Source organism: Chenopodium album, chromosome 27, assembly GCF_948465745.1.
Source record: "Chenopodium album chromosome 27, dcCheAlbu1.1, whole genome shotgun sequence".
Taxonomy (NCBI): domain Eukaryota; kingdom Viridiplantae; phylum Streptophyta; class Magnoliopsida; order Caryophyllales; family Amaranthaceae; genus Chenopodium; species Chenopodium album.
The window spans coordinates 30,285,917-30,306,546 of record NC_137860.1 but is presented as its reverse complement, the minus strand read 5'-3'; the positions used below and the strand labels follow the sequence as shown (position 1 = coordinate 30,306,546).

The 20,630-nt window shown below is 36.2% G+C and overlaps 4 protein-coding genes and 1 long non-coding RNA gene across 6 annotated transcripts; all 5 read right to left on the bottom strand.

Annotated features, from left to right (window-relative positions):
- Positions 1-1,775: 1,775 nt before the first annotated feature.
- Positions 1,776-3,472, bottom strand: LOC145620899 (allene oxide synthase 3-like). The gene has a single exon (XM_081675627.1). The coding sequence runs from the start codon at positions 3,470-3,472 to the stop codon at positions 2,015-2,017; it is 1,458 nt and encodes a 485-aa protein (XP_081531753.1). The 3' UTR covers positions 1,776-2,014.
- Positions 3,473-4,231: 759 nt separating this feature from the next.
- Positions 4,232-5,245, bottom strand: LOC145621615 (uncharacterized). The gene is made up of 2 exons (XR_014108455.1): positions 5,033-5,245; positions 4,232-4,606 (listed from the first exon to the last, which is right to left on the bottom strand). It is a non-coding gene; the product is annotated as an uncharacterized LOC145621615 (long non-coding RNA).
- Positions 5,246-8,818: 3,573 nt separating this feature from the next.
- LOC145620021 (allene oxide synthase 3-like) lies at positions 8,819-10,312 on the bottom strand. The gene has a single exon (XM_081674680.1). The coding sequence runs from the start codon at positions 10,310-10,312 to the stop codon at positions 8,819-8,821; it is 1,494 nt and encodes a 497-aa protein (XP_081530806.1).
- Positions 10,313-13,107: 2,795 nt separating this feature from the next.
- On the bottom strand, positions 13,108-14,714 carry LOC145621352 (allene oxide synthase 3-like). Its single transcript, XM_081676084.1, has one exon. The coding sequence runs from the start codon at positions 14,580-14,582 to the stop codon at positions 13,125-13,127; it is 1,458 nt and encodes a 485-aa protein (XP_081532210.1). The 5' UTR covers positions 14,583-14,714; the 3' UTR covers positions 13,108-13,124.
- A 368-nt stretch (positions 14,715-15,082) lies between these two features.
- On the bottom strand, positions 15,083-19,829 carry LOC145620991 (uncharacterized). Of its 2 annotated transcripts, none has more exons than XM_081675730.1 (7): positions 19,724-19,829; positions 19,377-19,542; positions 19,067-19,125; positions 18,432-18,550; positions 17,938-18,178; positions 17,635-17,758; positions 15,083-15,529 (listed from the first exon to the last, which is right to left on the bottom strand). In XM_081675730.1, the coding sequence occupies exons 1-7, from the start codon at positions 19,781-19,783 to the stop codon at positions 15,450-15,452; spliced, it is 849 nt and encodes a 282-aa protein (XP_081531856.1). In that variant the 5' UTR covers positions 19,784-19,829; the 3' UTR covers positions 15,083-15,449. The 2 variants fall into 2 exon arrangements, with proteins under 2 accessions (XP_081531856.1, XP_081531857.1); XM_081675731.1 differs by having other exon boundaries at positions 19,377-19,538; positions 19,724-19,757.
- Positions 19,830-20,630: the final 801 nt, after the last annotated feature.

The following is a 20,630-nucleotide window of genomic DNA, read 5'->3' as shown; positions in this document are numbered from 1 at the left end:
AATACTTGACCCGAGCAGACCCAAATAGAAAATAACTGCAATCAGGAATAGCAACAAATTGGATTCAGGTCAAATGTGGCTAAATCCGAATCCGATTCGTTTAATAATCGGATCGTAGACTCAGGTCCGAATCCGAATCTGATTGACTCAAGTCCGAATCAGAATATGATTGACTCAAGTCCAAATCCGACTCACATCTTAAAGGTTTGAATTTGATCCGTTTATTTGGACATCCCGATTGATCCAAGTAATTTTTTTTTAATGCTATGTGATATACTTAAAAATGCTTGTATTGTCTCTAATACTGAGTAATATTTTTATATATCATATTAGTGCATAAAAATTCGATAAAAAAAACCTAATAATGATTAACAACTATATTTTCTCTAAAAAGCAATAATAATTATTTCGTATAAAAAAAAATCTACTAATAAAGCTTGACTCAAAGTATGGACCCGAAATGATCTGACTCGATTTTGACCCGACCCAAACTTGACCCAATACATGGACCAGAAAATTGATCTAACCCAAACTTGACCCAATATATGGATCTGAAAATTGACCAACCTAAGGCAACTCGAAATACTGACCCAAAATCCCAAACGACCCAAACTCATTCCGAATATCGGTTGACCCGAATTTGACCCGACCTAAAATGACTCGACCAATACCCGACCCAAACGGCCCATTTGCCAGGTCTAATAGTATGTGCAAGTTAATCATGGTTTAGGCTCCAAAGTCCAAAGAGCACGATGTTTATCTAATGGACCATAATTTTAATTTTCTATTCCATGCAAATTTGGGGCTTGTTTGGCATCTTTTTTGGTTTTTAGTTTCCTGTTTTTTTGAAAACTAAAAACCAAAAACAGGAAACAAGAAAAAGGAGTTTTCACTTTTTTATTGTCAGTTTTCAAAATTATCATGATTTTAATAAGTCTAAATATTTTTCGATCCATTGTGCAATTAATCTGAGTAATCTTTAAAAGTTCTTAGATGCACCTTGCGCTGGGCAGCTGAGGTACGCCCAACGTCCTAAGGGTATTATTTTTCTAATTTTTGTTTGTTAAAAGATTTTGAAAATATCATATTTCATTAACAAAAAAATAGATTTGGGTGCACCTAGCTTTAGATATAGTCAAGTGTATAATAGAGGTTCCAATTAATTTTACGTGTTTTATATCCCACCAAAACCTCTCTCGGATGCACCTAACGTTAGAATCACCCAACTACATAATGAACTCCAGTCATTCTGTGTCAGCTAACCAATTAATGTCCATCCATAACCTCTCCTTCCTACTCCGTACAATATGTTGAATTTTTATAATGTTGAAAGGAAAGGGGAGGAGAGAGGAGGGTAAGAAATGCAATGAATCAACGAGGTGCATGTCGGTCTGTTCTAGCTTCTAGGTCCTCCAATTTCAAGTTTGTAACATTGTATACAGCTAGTAGAAAGACATATCAAGAAGACGTACCTAAAAACCTCCCATCACTAAATCAACCATAAACTTCAAACACCAACGGACACGTGGAAAATGCTGAGATAAATTGAACAAAATCTGTCACAACTCAAGCAGAAGAACAGATATCACCATTCACCATTAGACAACATCTAATGGTGCAAGGACCACTTGCGGATTAACTCAGCCAAAATTGCATATTAAACCCGTGGAGGTGGAGAGGAAGGACACGGGAAAGCCCCACCTCGACCAGCCTAGCTTCAACATTTTTCGTATTACCGATCTTATATAAAAAGTGTACACTGTATACTTATATAATTAGAGAACCATTTCATAAAAAAATATTCATAAGCAAATCAAAATTACAAACATAGAAGACCTACGAAACATGTAAGATAACCTATTGAAAAAAACACAATTGCAAATTCATAGACTTTTAAATGCAAAATGTAGTAACTAATCACGCATAGCTTAAAAGGAAAAAGAAAAAAACAAAACAAAAGAATTAATGAAAAAGAAAAATGATAATAAGATGTCATTGTTATTTTTCACGAACATCAAGTGGTGGTGGCTTTCTTCAAGGACAAGAAAGTCAGAGTGGTTTTAGAAGCATCAACAGAAAATGTATCATACTGCAAGAAGAATTCCACCAGGAAAACTTTAGACATAAGCTCCACCAGATTCTTACCAGGACACTGCTTATCATCTACCGTCGGATCATCGGTCCCTTTTCCATTCGACCATAACACATACTTAGCCAGCCTTTCTCCTTTCTCCCCTACGAATCTGTTCGCTACAAAGTTCTCAGGATCATCAAAGATCTTTGGATCTTTTGTAGCAAACGGCTGGAACCCAAAGATCATCTCCCCTTTCTTAATCTTAAATGAAGCATCATGGCTTTGGATCACCAAATCATCCTTAGCCCGCCCGTACTGGTATGGTACAGGAGGTTCAATCCTTAGACCCTCATAAACCACTGACTTGGTCAATGCCATCTTGTTGATGGCATTAAGAGTTACCCCACCCTCAGACTTCACAGTGGTCCTGATCTCCTTAGCTAACTCACGATGTAGGCTCTCCCCTGCTGATGCAACCCATTTCATCAGTGTCGGAAACCATATTGTAAAGCCCCCAAATGAATTGAATCCAGCAACGAAAACTAAGTTATGACACGCCTCCTCTCTACTTAAGCCAAAACTTTCTGCTTTGTTTAAGAATGATATTGCTGAGGAGTAAAATGCATCATACAGCTTTCTATAATCACCTTTCACCAAGAGAAAAGGTATTCCAACAGAATGCATAATAAAATCATCAACTGGATCTAGTAACTTGGGCAATCCCAACGAACCCACAGGTCCTATTTGGCCAAGTAGCCACTTCTTGAGCATGATCGGCCCACTGGACCCTAATTTGGTGTCCGAAGGGCTCTTGCCATCACAAAACAGCTTGAAAACAAACTCAAGAGATAGTACATCATTGAGCTGCTCAAACTCGGCCCGGCCTGTGTCTCTCAGCTGATCCTCAAGACCAGAGAACAGGCCTTTCATACAGCTCTGAAAGAGAGGGATGAACTCCTCATGCTTAGAGGCAAGGAAAGAGAACAGAAGGGCCTTAAGAGATCCATGCTCAGGCTCACTTGGGTCCAAATAGGGGCATACACGATAACCCCCAGTGTAGGAGGTGGACGGCATGTAAGTTCCAGTAAAAACATCGCGTTTTTCAACCTTGGAATTATCAAAGAGAACTAAAAAGCTTTTGGCATCCAGAAGAACAATAACGCGCGGGTCAGGGGATATCCAAGGACCAGGAGGCATGTTTGCTCGAAAAACTGTGGACTTGTAATTCTCCATGCGAGACCTGAAAAATTGATCTCGCCCTTGGAGGTAAAAAAAGTCCCACCGATCTTTAATGGCTCCAAAGAAGGGCAGACCGTAACTTCCAGGGATCTCACATAGAGGAAGATCCGAGGACGGTGTTGATGAGAGTACGGAAGAGGTGACAAATGGAGATGACATTGTGAGGGAAGGGGCAATTTAATACAATGGTAGGATTAGCACATCTATTATATAGCATACATTGGTAATGACTACAATATATGTTTACCACGCATTATTGACAATCTTTCTAACTGTTTCAGTACTTCTCAGAGGATTTAGGGTTTTACCTAATTCACTGGATAATAATTCCAAATTGGACAACTATTTGTTGTCACCTTTACCACAATAAAGCACTGAAATTTTATCAAGTTGAAAAGTATTTAAGCCAAGAAGGGGTGACAATGAACGAATACGGTGCTAGGAATTGCAAAGGTAGTAGCTTTCGTAGTAGCAAACATGTTAGCTACACATACTTATCTATCACAGAAAGTTCTGAACTTTTTTTTTTTTTTTGAAATCAAGAAAGTTCTGAACTTTTAGTAAAGGCCTTGTTCGAATTGTCACATGTGCTAATAGTAAGTTGATATTGACAGTGGCAAACGGTCAAACCTAAACATAAATATTGAAAACGACATAGTTTGAAGAATTCAACAAACATTTTTTCCAATCTTTTTATTTTAGTTAATAAACCTTTTAGGAAGTTAATTAAGGACCATGAGTAAAAAAGTACGGTGTGGTCTAAGATGTTTTGAAATGGTCTCCATAAAATCATATATGGAGCATATACAACGTTGCATTGATTAGTCACATGTACTAGAAGGCAATGCCCCAACAATGTTAAAGTCCAGTATTCACATAATGCACAACCAATCAGAATTATAAAAGCAAAGCACAGTAGAAACAAAGATTTTTACCTACAATATTAATAATCAAAAGCGATACATAATAGAACAGAGGCAGAACAGTAATTAAGGACTAATACTGTACCATACAATTCAATTTCAACGGTGATATAGGAAGAGTACCTAAAGAAACAACCTCAGCCGCAGAGTTTCTTCTGAGTTCAGCGGTCAATTCAACTCCTTCACAGCTGGGATCTTCTGAGTTCTGAGTCATAAACTTGGATTTGTAAACTAATAAACATAGAGTTCAACATGAAGTTGATGTCCTATGTTTTCAACCTTCAATCAGCCTAGAACATCCCCATATCTGGTGGTGGTCCATACACGCTCTTCCATGAAAGTGGGGGGATCCATCCTCTATCTTCACCAGCTGTATACAAAAAAAAAAAAAAAAAGAGAATAAGGTTTACAAAACAATGAGCACATGGTTCGACAGGATTCCAAGCCACATTGTGTAGTGGCATTGGGCAGGCCAAGATAATTCCATAATCTTAACCACTCAAAGTAGCAAAGAGATTGGTTTTAAAACACTTGCAGCTACATATGGCTAGTTCTAATAATGAGTTACAAATATTAGTGGTTTATTTTAGAGAAATATAGCAAGTATATATACATTAAATTCTAATAATCAAGGTGAACATTACATTAATGTCATGGTACTTAATTACTTATAGAGAATCTTCACCTAGAGGTAAGACTTAAAATATCTCTACTACTACATATTTCCTAAAGCTAGCCATGCAATATAAGGTCATGCATAGCCTTTACCTTGTGGCTGAAGGATTCACCAATGTACCTTTAAGCAAGAAAATAGTGCAGCAAAAGGCAAACTGGCATAAGAATCTTCTTCATTTTCTAGATCATCATCAAAAGGAACAAAATTTTCTCAACGACATTCCCTTCAGCAACAGTGCTAACTGCTAAGGTACTGCCATTGCCCTTGTAAAGGACTGTACTCTTGCAGTCATTTCCATCCAAGCTTTTCACAGTCATCAACTCATCATCAGTTCCGTCTGCATTGTTGCTTGTGAGGTAATGTATGGCATTCCAATGAAGAATCAACAAAATAATCAAGTTAAATGCTGCCCCTCACTCCCGCATTCCACAAATTTATTTCAATAACAAAAGGAAAATCGCAAGCTGTATTATTCAGAGTGCTTCAGACACTTGTTAAAAGTTGTTTGGAACTTTGATTGCAATTCATGAAAGCTGAGCCTATATCCTCTTACTTTGAGTGCAAGTTAAAGACCTAAAAATAAAAGCTAAGATACCCTGACATACCAACCTTTTTCCACCACCCAAAGTCCAAGCTAGAAAAGTAGAAAGCACAACAACATGCTTCATTCCAGCAGCAACAGCAAACCAGCCAAAATTTGGGCAAATTCAACCATCACGCCCTACAAAACTAAAATTATCAGAATAACAGAAAATTCCTATTAAGAGTATAAGATTGCCAACCACATATAAATTTACAAAAAATTAGACAATTGCCAATCCCGAGTTAAGGAAAGTTGACAATCACATCACGACTCCATTGGTTTATACTATTTGATCTCATGATACCCAAAAGTAATTGTCAAGCCAAATAATATCGTATAACATTAAATCCTTTGACATGACAAAATGACAGGTGATCCTAGTTTGCGAAAGAATGAGCACACACCCCCCCCCCCCTCCCCTTCCCCTCCCACAAACGAATGCTGGAATATTACTGAAAGTAATTTGTTGGTCATAACTGGAATAAAGATTCTTTCATTAACTACTTCACTTGCGCACCATCCAGTAAAAGACTAATCGACCTAATTAATCAAACTTACTGATTGTCCTCTAAAAGACTCATTGACCTAATTAATTAGTTTACATGTTTGAACTTCTTAAGATTATCAAATTGAAGCTCAACAACTTCCCTAACAACACAAACACACTATAACATTCAAAATCAAGGTATAGCATGTAAAAGATTTATAACTTTACCCTAACTACTGAAGATCTTTGTTGAACATAAGTCGATTTACTCGAAACTGAATCATACACTGCAAACAAGAATATCATCATTGGATAGTTCCGAATTCGATCAAGGTTAACAAACTTAACTCCTTATAAAGGGAAGCAAAGCAAGGTGGGGAAACGGCCCTGCCCATGATATAGTTCCGAATTCGATCAAGTATAAAAAACTAGTTCCGAATTCAACCATACATAACAAGCTAGAACATCATCACATTGATAATTTAGTATCTATAACATCGATTACAACATTACCCTAAAACCTCTTAATACGGCCCTCCAAATACCCGATTTTCTGAGTACCAGTTGATGATATCAACAAATCTACTGCTAATTGTCCCACATTATCTATTGCTGAAGCTGGCTAATACAGTTCAACCCAGAAATTACCAACAAAACACAAATAAATAAACGTAAGAAATTGGGGAAGATCAACAATTTCAAATTCAGCAAAATTGGTTAACCTAATACTAACAACTAATTAAAAAGATGAATTAATCAAGAAATAAATGAGAATTTTGGAGTAGTAAAGTTGAATTGAGCTTACCAGAATTAAAGTGGAGCATTCGGAGTGAGATTTCTTGCCATAAATGCCATGTTCTAGTACAAACTGCATACTATTTTAATTTTCAATAAGTTTGGGGAACAAGAAGAGCGAATGCTGGGCCTGAGTGCCTATGTTCATTATTCGGATTGCAGCCTAATTTCATTTCGAATTATTAATTTGGATTGGATTTTTAATTCAAAACTAGCCTTCTGGCCCGTGCAATGCACGGGTTATTCATATAAAATTGTATTAAGAGATAAGTGAGGAAATATCAGTAAGTCATTCTAGGATTTAATAAGTAATCGGAAATATGATTAAAGAAGTTAAAATTTTGGAACTTTAATCGGAAAAAAGGCTTAAATAGAAGGTGGAAGGGCTAAAATTAAAGAGAGAATAGGAAAAGGTTGAATTAAAGGGGAGAGATGAAGATGAAGAGATGAAGTATAAGTTTAATGAAACAATTAATAAAAATGGTGTAATAAAAAAATTAATAGTGTAAGATGACATGTGGCACTATGGTTAGAGAAGTGTAATAGAATGGATGAGGACATGTGTCTTTCTTAGTTTCTTGGTTATAGTTTTTAAATACTAAGTATAGATAGATATAGATTGATTAGATAAGATTAAATAAAATACGTAGTATTAAAATAGAGATTTTTGAATTGAATGGGATTCACCTTGTTTGAAAACCGGAGTATGAATGATTGTATTTAGGAATTTTTTTTTAAAAAAAAACCTTTTAAATATGAGTACCTCATTTTGTAAGAAAAACTCTTTCAAAACGATCTTTGTTAAAAAAGACCACCACGATTAATTTTTTTGTTTGATGAAATCTCTCTCTTTTTTCCTGCATTGACTCAATTTTTCAGGCATTGACCTCTTTTTTTCCCACTTGCAACCTATTACTGGTAATTAAACTTAGGGCAAGCCTCCCCAAATTACTACAACGAAAAATTAGGGCAAATCTCCCTCAAATCAGATCAATTGAAATGTAACTTAGGGTTCTTAATCTATTTCTTCCACAATTGTAGTGCTGACTTCAACATTGTAGTACTCAATCCAGTGTTATTCTCTCATCTCTAATACTTCTCTTCTTGTGCATTGTTTTCTCTTCTTTAATAGTTGTGTTGTTGTTGCTAATTTTGCAGGTACAATGGTGCAGAATTATTACGGGTGTGGCTTTCCATGGTGAAGAATTACGTGAATTCGTGAATTGCGAAAAAAAAACCCAATTCTTACACTACTTGTAGTAACAATTTGATGAATTATTAACACTTTACCTTAGTTTCCTGTAGGCTGTAGCAACATTAATGGCTTGCACAAGAGGACACAGAGAGAGAAACCCATATTGATGTGATTGCAGAGCAAAGCAATCATGGAGGAAGGAGAGAGAACAGAGCATTCATGGAGGAAGGAGAGAGAATATAGGGCGCATTAACTTTTGAGGGAAAATAAGAGGGAAATAAAACTTGGGAGTGCAAATATGAAAAGAGTTGAGTGCAAAAAGGGAAAATGAGGGGTCAACATCTGAAAGTTCGAGTCAATGCCGGAAAAGAGGGAAGAGGTTTCATTAAACAAAAAAAAAGTGATCGTGGTGGTTTTTTTTTTAACAAAGATTCTATTAAAAGGTTTTTTCTTGCAAAATGCGACATTTAAAAGGTTTTTTCTGACAAATTTTCCCAGTATTTAAGTGAATAAGTATGTAGAATACGAGTAATACACTATCTTTGTCATTTTTGAAATTACAACTTATAGTGTATACAGTACTTTTTATTTTACCACAAACTAATAATAAATATAAAAAAAAATTCATTAAATTGCTCGAATGATGTCATTGTGAGCCCCACCAACAAATATATTGATACTTGTAAGTACATCACTGCTTATACTCAAATTCAATAAGGCTATACATTTATTGCCTTATGTCCTTTATTTTTGCATAAAATGGTAATCGTAAATCACACATAAATTAAGATTAATCATCACACCATAAATCGCATCCATATTATGTTTAGTAAGGTTCCCCCAATATCAAGGGCTTGTCTTGGCTTTCTTCAAGGACAAGAAGGTTACGGTGGTGTCTGACAACAAGGTGCCGATTTCAACTGAAAATGTGTCATACCGTAAGAAGAATTCCGCCAGGAAAACTCTAGGCAAGAGCTCCACCAAGTTCTTGCCAGGACATTGCTTATTATGCATAGTTGGTTCATCGATTCCCCTTCCATTCGACCATAACACATACTTCAACAGTTTTTCTCCCTTCTCTCCAACAAATCTATTTCCTACAAACTTCTCAGGATCATTAAATATCTTCGGGTCTTTTGTAGCAAAGGGTTGATAGCCAAATATCATCTCCCCTTTCTTGATCTTAAACATAGCATCGTGGGATTGAATCACCAAATCATCCTTAGCTCGCCCATACTGGTATGGTACAGGAGGCTCAATCCTTAGAGCCTCATAGACCACTGACTTGGTTAACGTCATCTTGTTGATGGCATTCAAGGTGACTCCACCCTCACACTTCACAACAGCCCTTATCTCCTTAGCTAGCTCGCGATGTAGGGTCTCTCCTCCGAATGCAACCCATTTGATCAAAGATGGAAAGCACTTTAAAAACCCCCCAAATGCATTAAATCCAGCCATGAAAACTAAATTATGACATGCCTCTTCTCTACTCATACCAAAGCTTTCAGCTTTGTCTAGAAATGATGTTGCAGATGAGGAAAACGCGTCATAAAACTTTTTATAATCACCTTTAACTAGAAAATAAGGTAGCCTAATAGAATGCAATATGAAATCTTCAATCGGGGCTAACAACTTGGGTAAACCCAATGTGTTCAAGGGTGCTAATTGGAAAGTTAACCACTTCTTAAACATGCTAGGTCCCTTGGACTCCAACTTGGTGTCCGAAGGGTTCTTGCCCTCGCAAAACAATCTAAAAACAAACTCGAGCGATAAAGCATCGTTCAATGGCCCAAACTCTGCTCGACCTTTGCCCATCAATTGATCCTCTAGCTCATCGAACATGCCTTTTAGAGTACTTTGATAGAGAGGGACACTCTCCTCGTGCTTTGAGGTGAGGAAAGAAAGTAATAAGGACTTAAGAGAGCCATGTGCTGGCTCACTTGGGTCCAAGTAGGCACACACACGATAACCTCCGGTGAAGGAGGTGGAAGGCATGTAGGTTCCTGTAAACACATCGCGTTTTTCAACCTTAGAATTATCAAATAGGATAGGGAAACTCTTGCCATCCAGAAGAGCAATAACTCGCGAGTCATGAGAGATCCAAGGACCGGGAGGCATGTTAACTCTAAAGACCGTGGAGTTGTATTTTTCCATTCGAGACCTAAAGAAGTGGTCTTCTCCTTGGACATAAAAGTAGTCCCATCGATCCTTAATAGCTCCAAAGAAGGGTACACCATAACTCCCAGGGATTTCACGAAGGGGAAGTTCCGGCAATGGTGACACTAAGAGCTCATCGCTCTCATTTTTAAGATGAGAAGAATACACATATGGAGATGACATTGTTGAAATCTTGAGGAGGGTGGTAGGAAAATTCAAAAATAGCTAATATATAGCACAAATATCATATGAAGAATAGAGCACATCAGAGCCAACTAGTTGCTAATATAGCCTAAACAACTTACTGTATCATACAAATCCGTTGAAGGGACAATATAAAGATTACATTGCTTAAAGGAAGAACAATGAGAAGTGTAAAATCAGAAAATTCTACGCAGACATGTTAAATCAAAAACTTACCACCTACCATCTAAGATATTTTAGTTTTCAGCTAATATCATTTTAAGAACGAAGTATGTATTATGTACGTAGAAAATGCATGTGTTCATCAATTAAGCTGTAGAATGTGCGACAAAATCATGCTGGTTTAGGGTCCTAAGTCCAAACAACACAATGTTTATCTATTTTATCTATTTCAATGGACTATAATTTTAATTTTCTAATCCACATAAATTTGATTTCCAATTGTGCAATTAATCCGAGTAATCTTTAAAAATTCTTAGATGCACCTTGCGTTGGGCGGTTGGGGTACACCAAAGTGTATTTTGTGAAATGATTTTGAAATTATCATATTAATAACGAGCAATTCCCAGTTACTTGTATTTCCTCAGGATGAGTAACTTGTATTTCCTCATTAACAACTTATAGATTTGGGTGCACCTAGCTATAGATGTAGTCAAATGTATAATAGAGGTTCCAATTATTTTCGGCGTGTGTTATATCCCACCGAAACCTCTCCTGGATGTACCTATTGTTAGAATCACCCGACTGTATAATAAAGGTCCAGTCATTCCGCATCAACTAACCAATTGTATACAACTAGTAGGAAGACATATATATCAAGAAGACGTACCTAAAAATCTCCAATCATGAAATAAGCCATCAACTTAAAACACCGACGGAAACATGGAAAATGTTACGATAATTTGAACAAAATCTGTCACAATTAACTCAAGCAGAAGAACATATATTAACTAAATTGTGGTTGGTGCACCCGGGTGCACCATGCACATGGTGCACCCAAAGAACATTTAATATATCTAAAAGAACATGGGTAAAAAATGAACATGTTGCATGGTGCACCCAAAGAACATTTAATATATCTTAAAAGAACATGGGTAAAAAAAATGAACATGTTTTTATTTTATTGCAATTGCAAATCAATCACTCTCTTCTCCAGCAATTTCTCACTCCTCTTTCTCTTCCTATCACCCTCTTTCTTACTGCCAATTTTCTCTCTCCTTTACTCCATTGTTTTCATCTAAGAATTTCAATGAAGCTCTTAAATTGGGCTCATTTTGCTTCAATCTCGTAATATTGGTACTTCTTCTACTGTTTGGGTAAAAACCATTTCCAAAGTACTAATTTTCTCTCTCTAGAACTTTTCTCTCTATCTTTTTCTTTTTTTCCAAAAAAAATCAAAATAGCAAAATTGTTCATCTTCAAAGTGAAACCCAAGAAAAAAATTGAACTTGTTTCAACAATTCAACCTTCAAACTTGAACAAATGGTGGATTCAAGTAAAATGTAAGTATAAATTTTGTACATGCAAATTATTTTTCGTCAATAAATTTAAAGTCAAAGTGTTTAATTTTGTGAATTTGGGGTTTTTTTAAAAAAAAAATAAAAATAAAATAAAGCTATGAAGTACAATTTGTTCAAAAAAGAACAATTGGAGGAGAAAGAAGAATAGTAACAAAGTGAAGCCAACTGGAAGATAACCAAGCAAGGTTAATTTTTCAAACACTAGCTTGTTCTTTTTCAAACAGTAACATGTTCTTTTTATTTCATGTTCTTTAAAATATGCCTGATGTTCTTTTTGGAAACCATGTTCTTTGTCAAACACAAACATGTTCTTTTGTTGAAGGTTATAATGCATGTTCTTTTTCAAATATTAGCATGTTCTTTTTCAAACACTAGCTTGTTCTTTTTTCAAACACTAACATGTTCTTTTTATTCCATATGTATTCTTTAAGCTATGCCTAATGTTCTTTTCGGAGGCCATGTTCTTTGTCAAACACAAACATGTTCTTTTGTTGAACACTAGCTTGTTCTTTTTTCAAACACTAGCTTGTTCTTTTTTCAAACACTAACATGTTCTTTTTATTCCATGTTCTTTAAAATATGCCTAATGTTCTTTTCGTAGGCCATGTTCTTTGTCAAACACAAACACGTTCTTTTGTTGAACACTATTATGCATGTTCTTTTTCAAATACTAGCATGTTCTTTTTCAAACACTCGTATGTTCTTTTTTTTTTTTCTCATGTTCTTTAAAATAAGCCTCGTGTTCTTTCCGGGTGCACCATGCGCATGGTGCACCCGGGTGCACTATACTATTTTCATATATTAACCATTAGACAACATCTAATGGTGCAAGGACCACTTGCGGATAATCTCAACCAAAATTGCAATATTACCCTTGGAGGTGGAGAGGAAGAACAAGGGAAACCCGCACCTTGACAAGTCTAGCTTCGACATACTTCGTATTACAGATTCTTATACGAAATTTGTACAATGTATACTTATATTATTAGAGAACCATTTCATTAATAATTATTCAAAAGCAAATCAAAATGACAACTTAGCAGCCCTTGGGAACACGTAAGATAACCTATTTTTAAAAAGCACAATTGCATTTCATGATTATTTACTTGCTCTGTTAGCAAACTCATAGACTTTTTTTAGCAAAATGTAGTAAACTAATCCATGTGTAACTTCAAATAAAAATAGAAAAGCAACAACAAAAACAAACAAATAAAAATGATTGAAAAAGAAAACTGATTATGGAGTATCATCATTCTTGTTTTTCTCAAACATCAAGTGCTGGTTGCTTTCTTCAAGGACAAGAAAGTCAGAGTGGTTTTAGAAGCATCAACAGAAAATGTATCATACTGCAAGAAGAATTCCACCAGGAAAACTTTGGACAAAAGTTCCACCAGATTCTTACCTGCGCACTGCTTATCATCTACCGTCGGATCATCAATCCCTCTTCCATTTGACCATACCACGTACTTCAGCAGCCTTTCTCCTTCCTCCCCTACAAATCTATTCGCTACAAACTTCTCAGGATCGTCAAAGATCTTTGGATCTTTTGTAGCAAACGGCTGGAACCCAAAGATCAATTCCCCTTTCTTGATCTTATAAGAAGCATCATGGCTTTGAACCACCAAATCATCCTTAGCCCGCCCATACTGGTATGGGATAGGAGGTTCAATCCTTAGAGCCTCGTAAACCACTGACTTGGTCAAGGCCATTTTGTTGATGGCATTCAGAGTGACCCCACCCTCAGACTTCACAGTGGTCCTAATCTCATCAGCCAGCTCACGATGCAGGCTCTCACCAGCGGATGCAACCCATTTCATCATTATTGGAAACCATATTATAAATCCCCCAAATGAATTAAATCCAGCTGTAAAAACTAAGTTATGGCATGCCTCTTCTCTACTTAAACCAAAACCCTCTGCTTTGTCCAAGAATGATTTCGCAGAGGAGTAAAATGCATCATACAGCTTTCTATAATCACCTTTCACCAACAGAAAAGGTAGTCTAACTGAATGCAATAAAAAATCTTCAATAGGAAATAATAACTTGGGTAATCCCAATGAAGCCACAGGTCCTATTTGGCCAATTAGCCACTTCTTGATCGTGAACGGCCCATTGGACTCTAACTTGGTGTCCGAAGGACTCTTGTCATCACAAAACAGCCTGAAAACAAACTCAAGAGATAATACATCATTGACCTGCTCAAACTTGACCCGGCCTGTATCTCTCAGCTGATCCTCAAGACCATTGAACAGACCTTTCATACAGCTCTGAAAGAGTGGGATAAACTCTTCATGCTTTGAGGCAAGGAAAGAGAACAACAGGGCCTTGAGGGATCCATGCTCAGGCTCACTTGGATCCAAATAGGGGCATACACGATAACCCCCGGTGTAGGAGGTGGAAGGCACGTAAGTTCCAGTGAAAACATCTCGTTTTTCAACTTTGGAATTATCAAAGAGAACTGAAAAGCTGTTGGCATCTAGAAGAACAATGACCCGTGGGTCAGGGGATATCCAAGGACCAGGAGGCATGTTAGCTCGAAAAATTGTGGAATTGTAATTCTCCATGCGAGACCTAAAAAATTGGTCTCGCCCTTGGAGGTAAAAAAAGTCCCACCGATCTTTAATGGCTCCAAAGAAGGGCAGACCATAACTTCCAGGGATCTCACATAGAGGAAGATCCGAAGATGGTGATGATGAGAGGAGAGAAGAGGAGACTGATGGAGATGACATTGTGAGAGAAGGGGCAAGTTAATACAATGGTAGCATTAGCACATCTATTATATAGCATATGTTGGGGCTGACCATACACATACTAGTATCAAACCCTGCATAATTTCTTTGACACTGAACGTTCTGAACTAGTGGTTAAGGCCTTGATTGAATCGTGGGTTGCATGTACTAACAAGTAAGAACAAGTTGGTATTATTAACAGCAGAGTCAATATTAAAAAAACGATAAGTCAACATTAAAAAAGAAAGTCCTCTAAAAACCTTTAAATAAATATTGAAACATAGTTTGTAGAATTTAATTAGCATTTATATATTGTTTTTGAACTTTTCCACTCTATTTATTTAGTTAGCATAATTCAAGGATCTTATACACAATGCTGCATTACCCCAACAATGTTATTTTATTATTCTCCACAACCATTGCGCTATTGTTTGTTAATATTAAGTCCAGTATTCACATAATGCTACAAATAATGCATGATCAGGACTTTAAGCAAAGCATAAAAGAAACCTGAATAAACCAAACAAAATCAACTCTACAACCCAGAAAGTATACTAATGGATTAAGAAGAAACAAAGTAATATGCCTACTATGTTAACAATCAAAACCGATACATAAAGAGCAGAGGCAGAGCTGTAATCTGTAACTAAATTTAAGGACTAATACTGTACCATACAATTCCAATTCACATGATGATTAAGGAAGAGTACCTAATGAAACAACCTCAGCCACAGAAGCTTTGTTGTAAATTCAACTCCTTCGCAGCTGGATCTTCTGACTCATGTTTTCTTGTACTTGGATTTGTAAACTAATAAACATAGGGTTCAACATGTATTTAATGTCCTACCCTTGCCAACTTCAATCAGCCTAGAACATCTCCATATCTGGTGGTGGTCCATACACGCTCTTCCATGAAAGTGGGGTGATCCACCCTCTATCTTCACCTGCTGTATACAACAAAAAGAGAACAAGGTTACAAATCAATAAGGATGTGGTTCGACAAAGATTCCAAGCCACATTGTGTAGCAGCATTGTGCAGGCCAAGATGAATCATAATCTTAACTGGTCAGAAGGAGCGAAGAGATTGGTTTTGAACCACTTGAAGCAACATTTTACCACATATGGATAGTACATAGTAGTAATAATGAGTTACTAATACTAGTGGGGTTTTTTTTTTTTTTTTTTTTTTTTGAAAGATAGAACAAGTGGATATATGTTACAAGTTCTAGTAGCCAAGGTGAATATTACATTGATGTCATGGCGTTAACATTTGATAGAGAATCGGAGAAGTACATAGATGTACATATTACAAAAGCATTCAGTTTTTGTTGTTTTGAGGAATGAAAACTCAACGAAAACCCCCAGTCTATTATTTGGCTTTTGATTGAATAAATTATATTTCACTTCTGTTACTAATAACCCAACCCCCACTCTCCCCCTAATGCAGACCCTACTCCATGGGTTAGAATTCCTTGAGATGTGTGAACAGCAATGTCATGTAGGGCTAAACCAGCAACAGGGGAGAGAGAGAGAGAGAGAGAGCATAGATTGATCAGAGCATGTCCAACAACTTAACCACACTTTTCTTGAATAGATTAATGTAGAATGAGGTGAGTGTTATAGACTAAAGCTGATTTCACTCAATAATACTCATTAGTAAGAGGACTGATTTTTCATTGAAGTGACTAATGGAAGGGATACAAAGTAGAAGCTTGAGGCTACAATTCTCCAAGCAACTTGAGGTTGCAACTCTCCTAAGCAACTTTAGGTTGCAAATCTCTCTGAGAGTTTCCTCACAAATTTCTGCCTGCTTTTCCACTAAAACTACTCATTTTATTTATACTAAGATGGTCATATTGGTCAAAGATGACCTTAAGGCTTAACATGTGAAACTTAGCTAATAGAAAAACATAAATAAACATCATAGGACTAAGGTTGCTTTCTTTCCTTCTCTTCTTCTTAATTGATTTTGTCCCTTGCTCTTTGTTGCTTGTGTTGTTGATACCCATGTTTGACTCTTCTAGTGTAGACCCGCATAGGTTGTGGCTGACCCGTATTACCAAATTACCCCCCCCCCCCCTAAAGCTGGTCTATTACAGTGAGTTTCCCACAAGTTCTCAATACCTCAGATAGACAAGGGACTGTATAGCGTTTGCCACTCTTAGTGATAGATCTGAGTCATATGGCTATCATTTGTTTAAATTATCAGTTGAACGCTTGATTTGTAATTTGGCCGACGAATTAGAAAAAGAACAGGGAGGTCTGGGACATAACTTTACTCTGACATTATACCCCACTACCCCAGCATCATCAAGGACCATAATACAAAAAATTATGTTCATATTCTGAGAATAGTAATTTGGCAGAAGAAATCAGGTGGGAAGTAAAGTGGAACAAGACTTTATTCTGACATTTTATAAAGCTTCAGCTAGGGACCTGATACTAAGAGTTCCATTCCTATCCTCAACCGGAAGGGGGCAAACTTAAACAGAACAAAAACAGCTTCCTACAAAAATATTTGCAACTTTAAACTGTCTTCTGTTGTGCAACACAAACAAAAGCAGAGATAGATATTTCATCACCAACACAATAGCGACTTTGCATATACCTTAGTCGAACTGTGCAATAGCAAAGCTAGTCAAATGCAATCTAACTTCAGGAAAGAGGACTATAGGGCTTGCCAGCTTAAGTAGTTGGTCAAGATAGGATAATATCTACAACTAGATATGAATGCTTGAGCTCCTCACTCCAAAGGAGATAATCCTCTAAGCAGAATATTCGATTGGCGCTTACACTTGGAAATAGTCGCAGAGAAAAACAATATCTAGGAGTATGCAAAAAGTATCTATGCAAAACTAAGATAAAAAAGGGCAGAGTAGAAAGGATTAGGATGTACCGGAAGAACAAAAGCCATATGCTCCACTTACCGACTCACCACTTGACAAGTTGACATTAGTAGCTTACCACTCACACTAAACATGTTCGCTAACTACCTTGGCAATTCACAGAAAGCAATTAAGAAACTACTACAAAGTAATGTGAAGCATCTTACCGTGGCAATCACTTGGGCGCATTCCCGAAATTTTGCATGCAGCCTCAGCAAGATTAAAGGAATCGCATATGTTATCTCCTTCAGAACAGTAACAGAGCAAGCAAGTCACTTTCAAACCTCTCGCCTGACCAGATAAAAAGAGGCAACTTGTAGATCAGTAATAATTGGGTTCCACAGCACATTAAGAAAAATATTCTAGTATCTCCTTTAAAATAAAAGCAAAAATTCTTGTTTATATTTGCAACACCATAAATTTTGCCTATAAAACACAATTGCTATATAAATGTCTTGCATGACATTTACCTTGAAGCAAGAAAATAGTGCAGCAAAAGGCAAACTTGCAAAATAATCTTCATCATTTTCTAGATCATCATCACAAGGGACAGAATTTTCCTCAACGATATTGCCAGCAGCAACTGTGCTAAGATACTGCCATCGCCCTTGAGAAGGAGTGTACTCTTGCAGTCGTTTCCATCCAAGCTTTTCACAATCATCATCACTTCCATCTGCATTGGTGCTTGAGAGGTAATGAATAGGCATTCCACTGAAGAATCAACAAAATAAATCAAGTTAAAGGCTGCCCCTCACTCCCGCATTCCACAAAATTTATTTCAATAACAAAAGGTAAAATGGCCAGCTGAACTATGCAGAATGCTTCAGACACTTATTAATAAAAATAAGAGAGAAAGCTACATGGATGATTAAGGTTGTTTGGAACTTTGATTGCAATTCATGATAGCTGAGCCTATATCCTCTTTGATTGCAAGTTAAAGACCTAAGAACAAAGGCTAAGATACCTTGACATATCGACCTTTTTCCACCTCCCAAAGTCCAAGCTAGAAAGCACAATAACATGCTTCATTCCAGCAGCAACGGCAAAATCAGCCAAATTTTGGGCAAATTGAACCATCATCCCCTATAAGACAAGCTTTATCAGAATAACAGAAATTTTCTTTAAGATAATAAGATTACCAACCACCAAGAAATCCTACAGAAAATTAGACAATTACCAATTGAGGAGTCAAGGATGACTGTATTAGTAGAAACTATTTGATCTCATGACACCCAAAAGTAATTGGAAAATAGAAAGCCAAAGAATATCTTGTAATACCAACTCCTTCGACATTACAAAATGACAGGTGATCCTAGGTTGAGCAAGAAAAATGCTGGAATATTATTAACATCAATTTGTTGGACATAACTGGAATAAAGATTCTTGCATTAACTACTTCACTTGCCCACTATTCAGTATATAATAAATCAAATTTACTGATTTACATTAAAAATACTAATCGGCCTAATTAATTAGATTACATGTTTGAACTTTCTAAGATCATCAAACCAAATTGAAGCTCAACTACTTCCCTGATAACACAAACACACTATAACATTCTGAATCAAGGTATAGCATGTAAATGACTTATATTATTACCTTCACTACGGGAGATCTTTGTTGAACATAAGTCAATTTACTCGAAACTGAATCATACACTGCAAACAACAACAACATCATTTGATAGTTCCGAATTCGATCAAGTGTAACAAACTAGAATATCATCACATAGACATTGTGTCTACGACCCATAATTTTATCGCCGTGATATAGTACCGGTATTAGATATACGCAACATTACCCCTAACTAACTTATTGAGACAATATCAAAAATCCATAACAATTCAAAATCCATAAAACATACAAAGTACAATATTTTTAAGCAATCATTAGAAAGAGAGAGAAAGACCTTCAAGGGGGAGAGCAAGGTCTCCAAGAGGAAGAGGGCCAAAAGCGTCATTTCCAACACAAGGAAGGATATTCAGATCATCCAAGTACCCGACTTTCTCTGAACCAGTTGATGATATCAACAAATCTACTGCTAATTGTCCCACATTTCCTATTGATAAAGCTGGCTAATACAATTCAACCCAGAATTTACCACAAAAACATTAAAAAAAACGTAAGTAATTGGGGAAAATCAATAATTTCAAATTCAGCAAAATTGGTTAACCTAATACTAACTACTAATCAATTAAACGAATTAATCAAGAGATTAAAGTGAATTTTGGAGTAGTAAAGTTCAATTGAGCTTACCAGTATTAGAGTGGAGCATTCGGAGTTAGATTTCTTGCCAGGTTCTAGTACAAACTCCATAGTTTTCTCTCTCTACTTTCTCTCTCTTAGGGGAGTAAAATTTTCAGAAAGTTTGGGGAACAAGAAGAACAAGACTTTGGGCCTGACTTTCTTGGGTAATGGGTAAAGTTTGTTGAGCTATGATAAGTAGTGTTGAGCCCATGAGATAAGATTAATTTAGCCAACCATTCATGTAATTAGATAATAATTCTACAATTTTAGGGTTACTCATAATTGTTACCATCATTGTACATTACTTTTGTATGACCATTATATACAACTGTAAATTATGAAAACATATTTGAATAAAAATATTGTTTGATTCATCTCGATATATGTATTCAAAATATGTATATGAAAAAAAAAAAAAACAGTATCTTTTTTCATATTGATAAACATGTCAAGTTAATGAATAAATACATATGAGAGTATGAGACTCTCATGTGTTCAAGAGTGATATTGAGATTACCTTGTAACGCATCATGTCACGTCACGCACGACATTAAAAGGTTTGCTACAGTTTTGCAATTTTTCACTTAGCTCTCAAATTTTCATGAATACCCTTGTTAATTTAATGTGTTGTTGTTTCTTTTTGTTTTCCACGTTATAAATGTTTGTGATTAGCAGAATTAGATAGTCACGATATGTACATAAGAAGACCAACATCCACATTTACCCTAGCTACTTTCCCTAGCTTCATTGATGAGATAGTTTCACCACTCATCACTAGATGTATATATGTGGCAATCCAAATTAATTAGTAATGTGTGATAATAGTGATAGTCTATTTTACTCATGTGCTAAATGAGCCCTTACTAAATGTTGTACTAACAAAGGGCCAACATGAAATTTCTGATACAATGTTGTA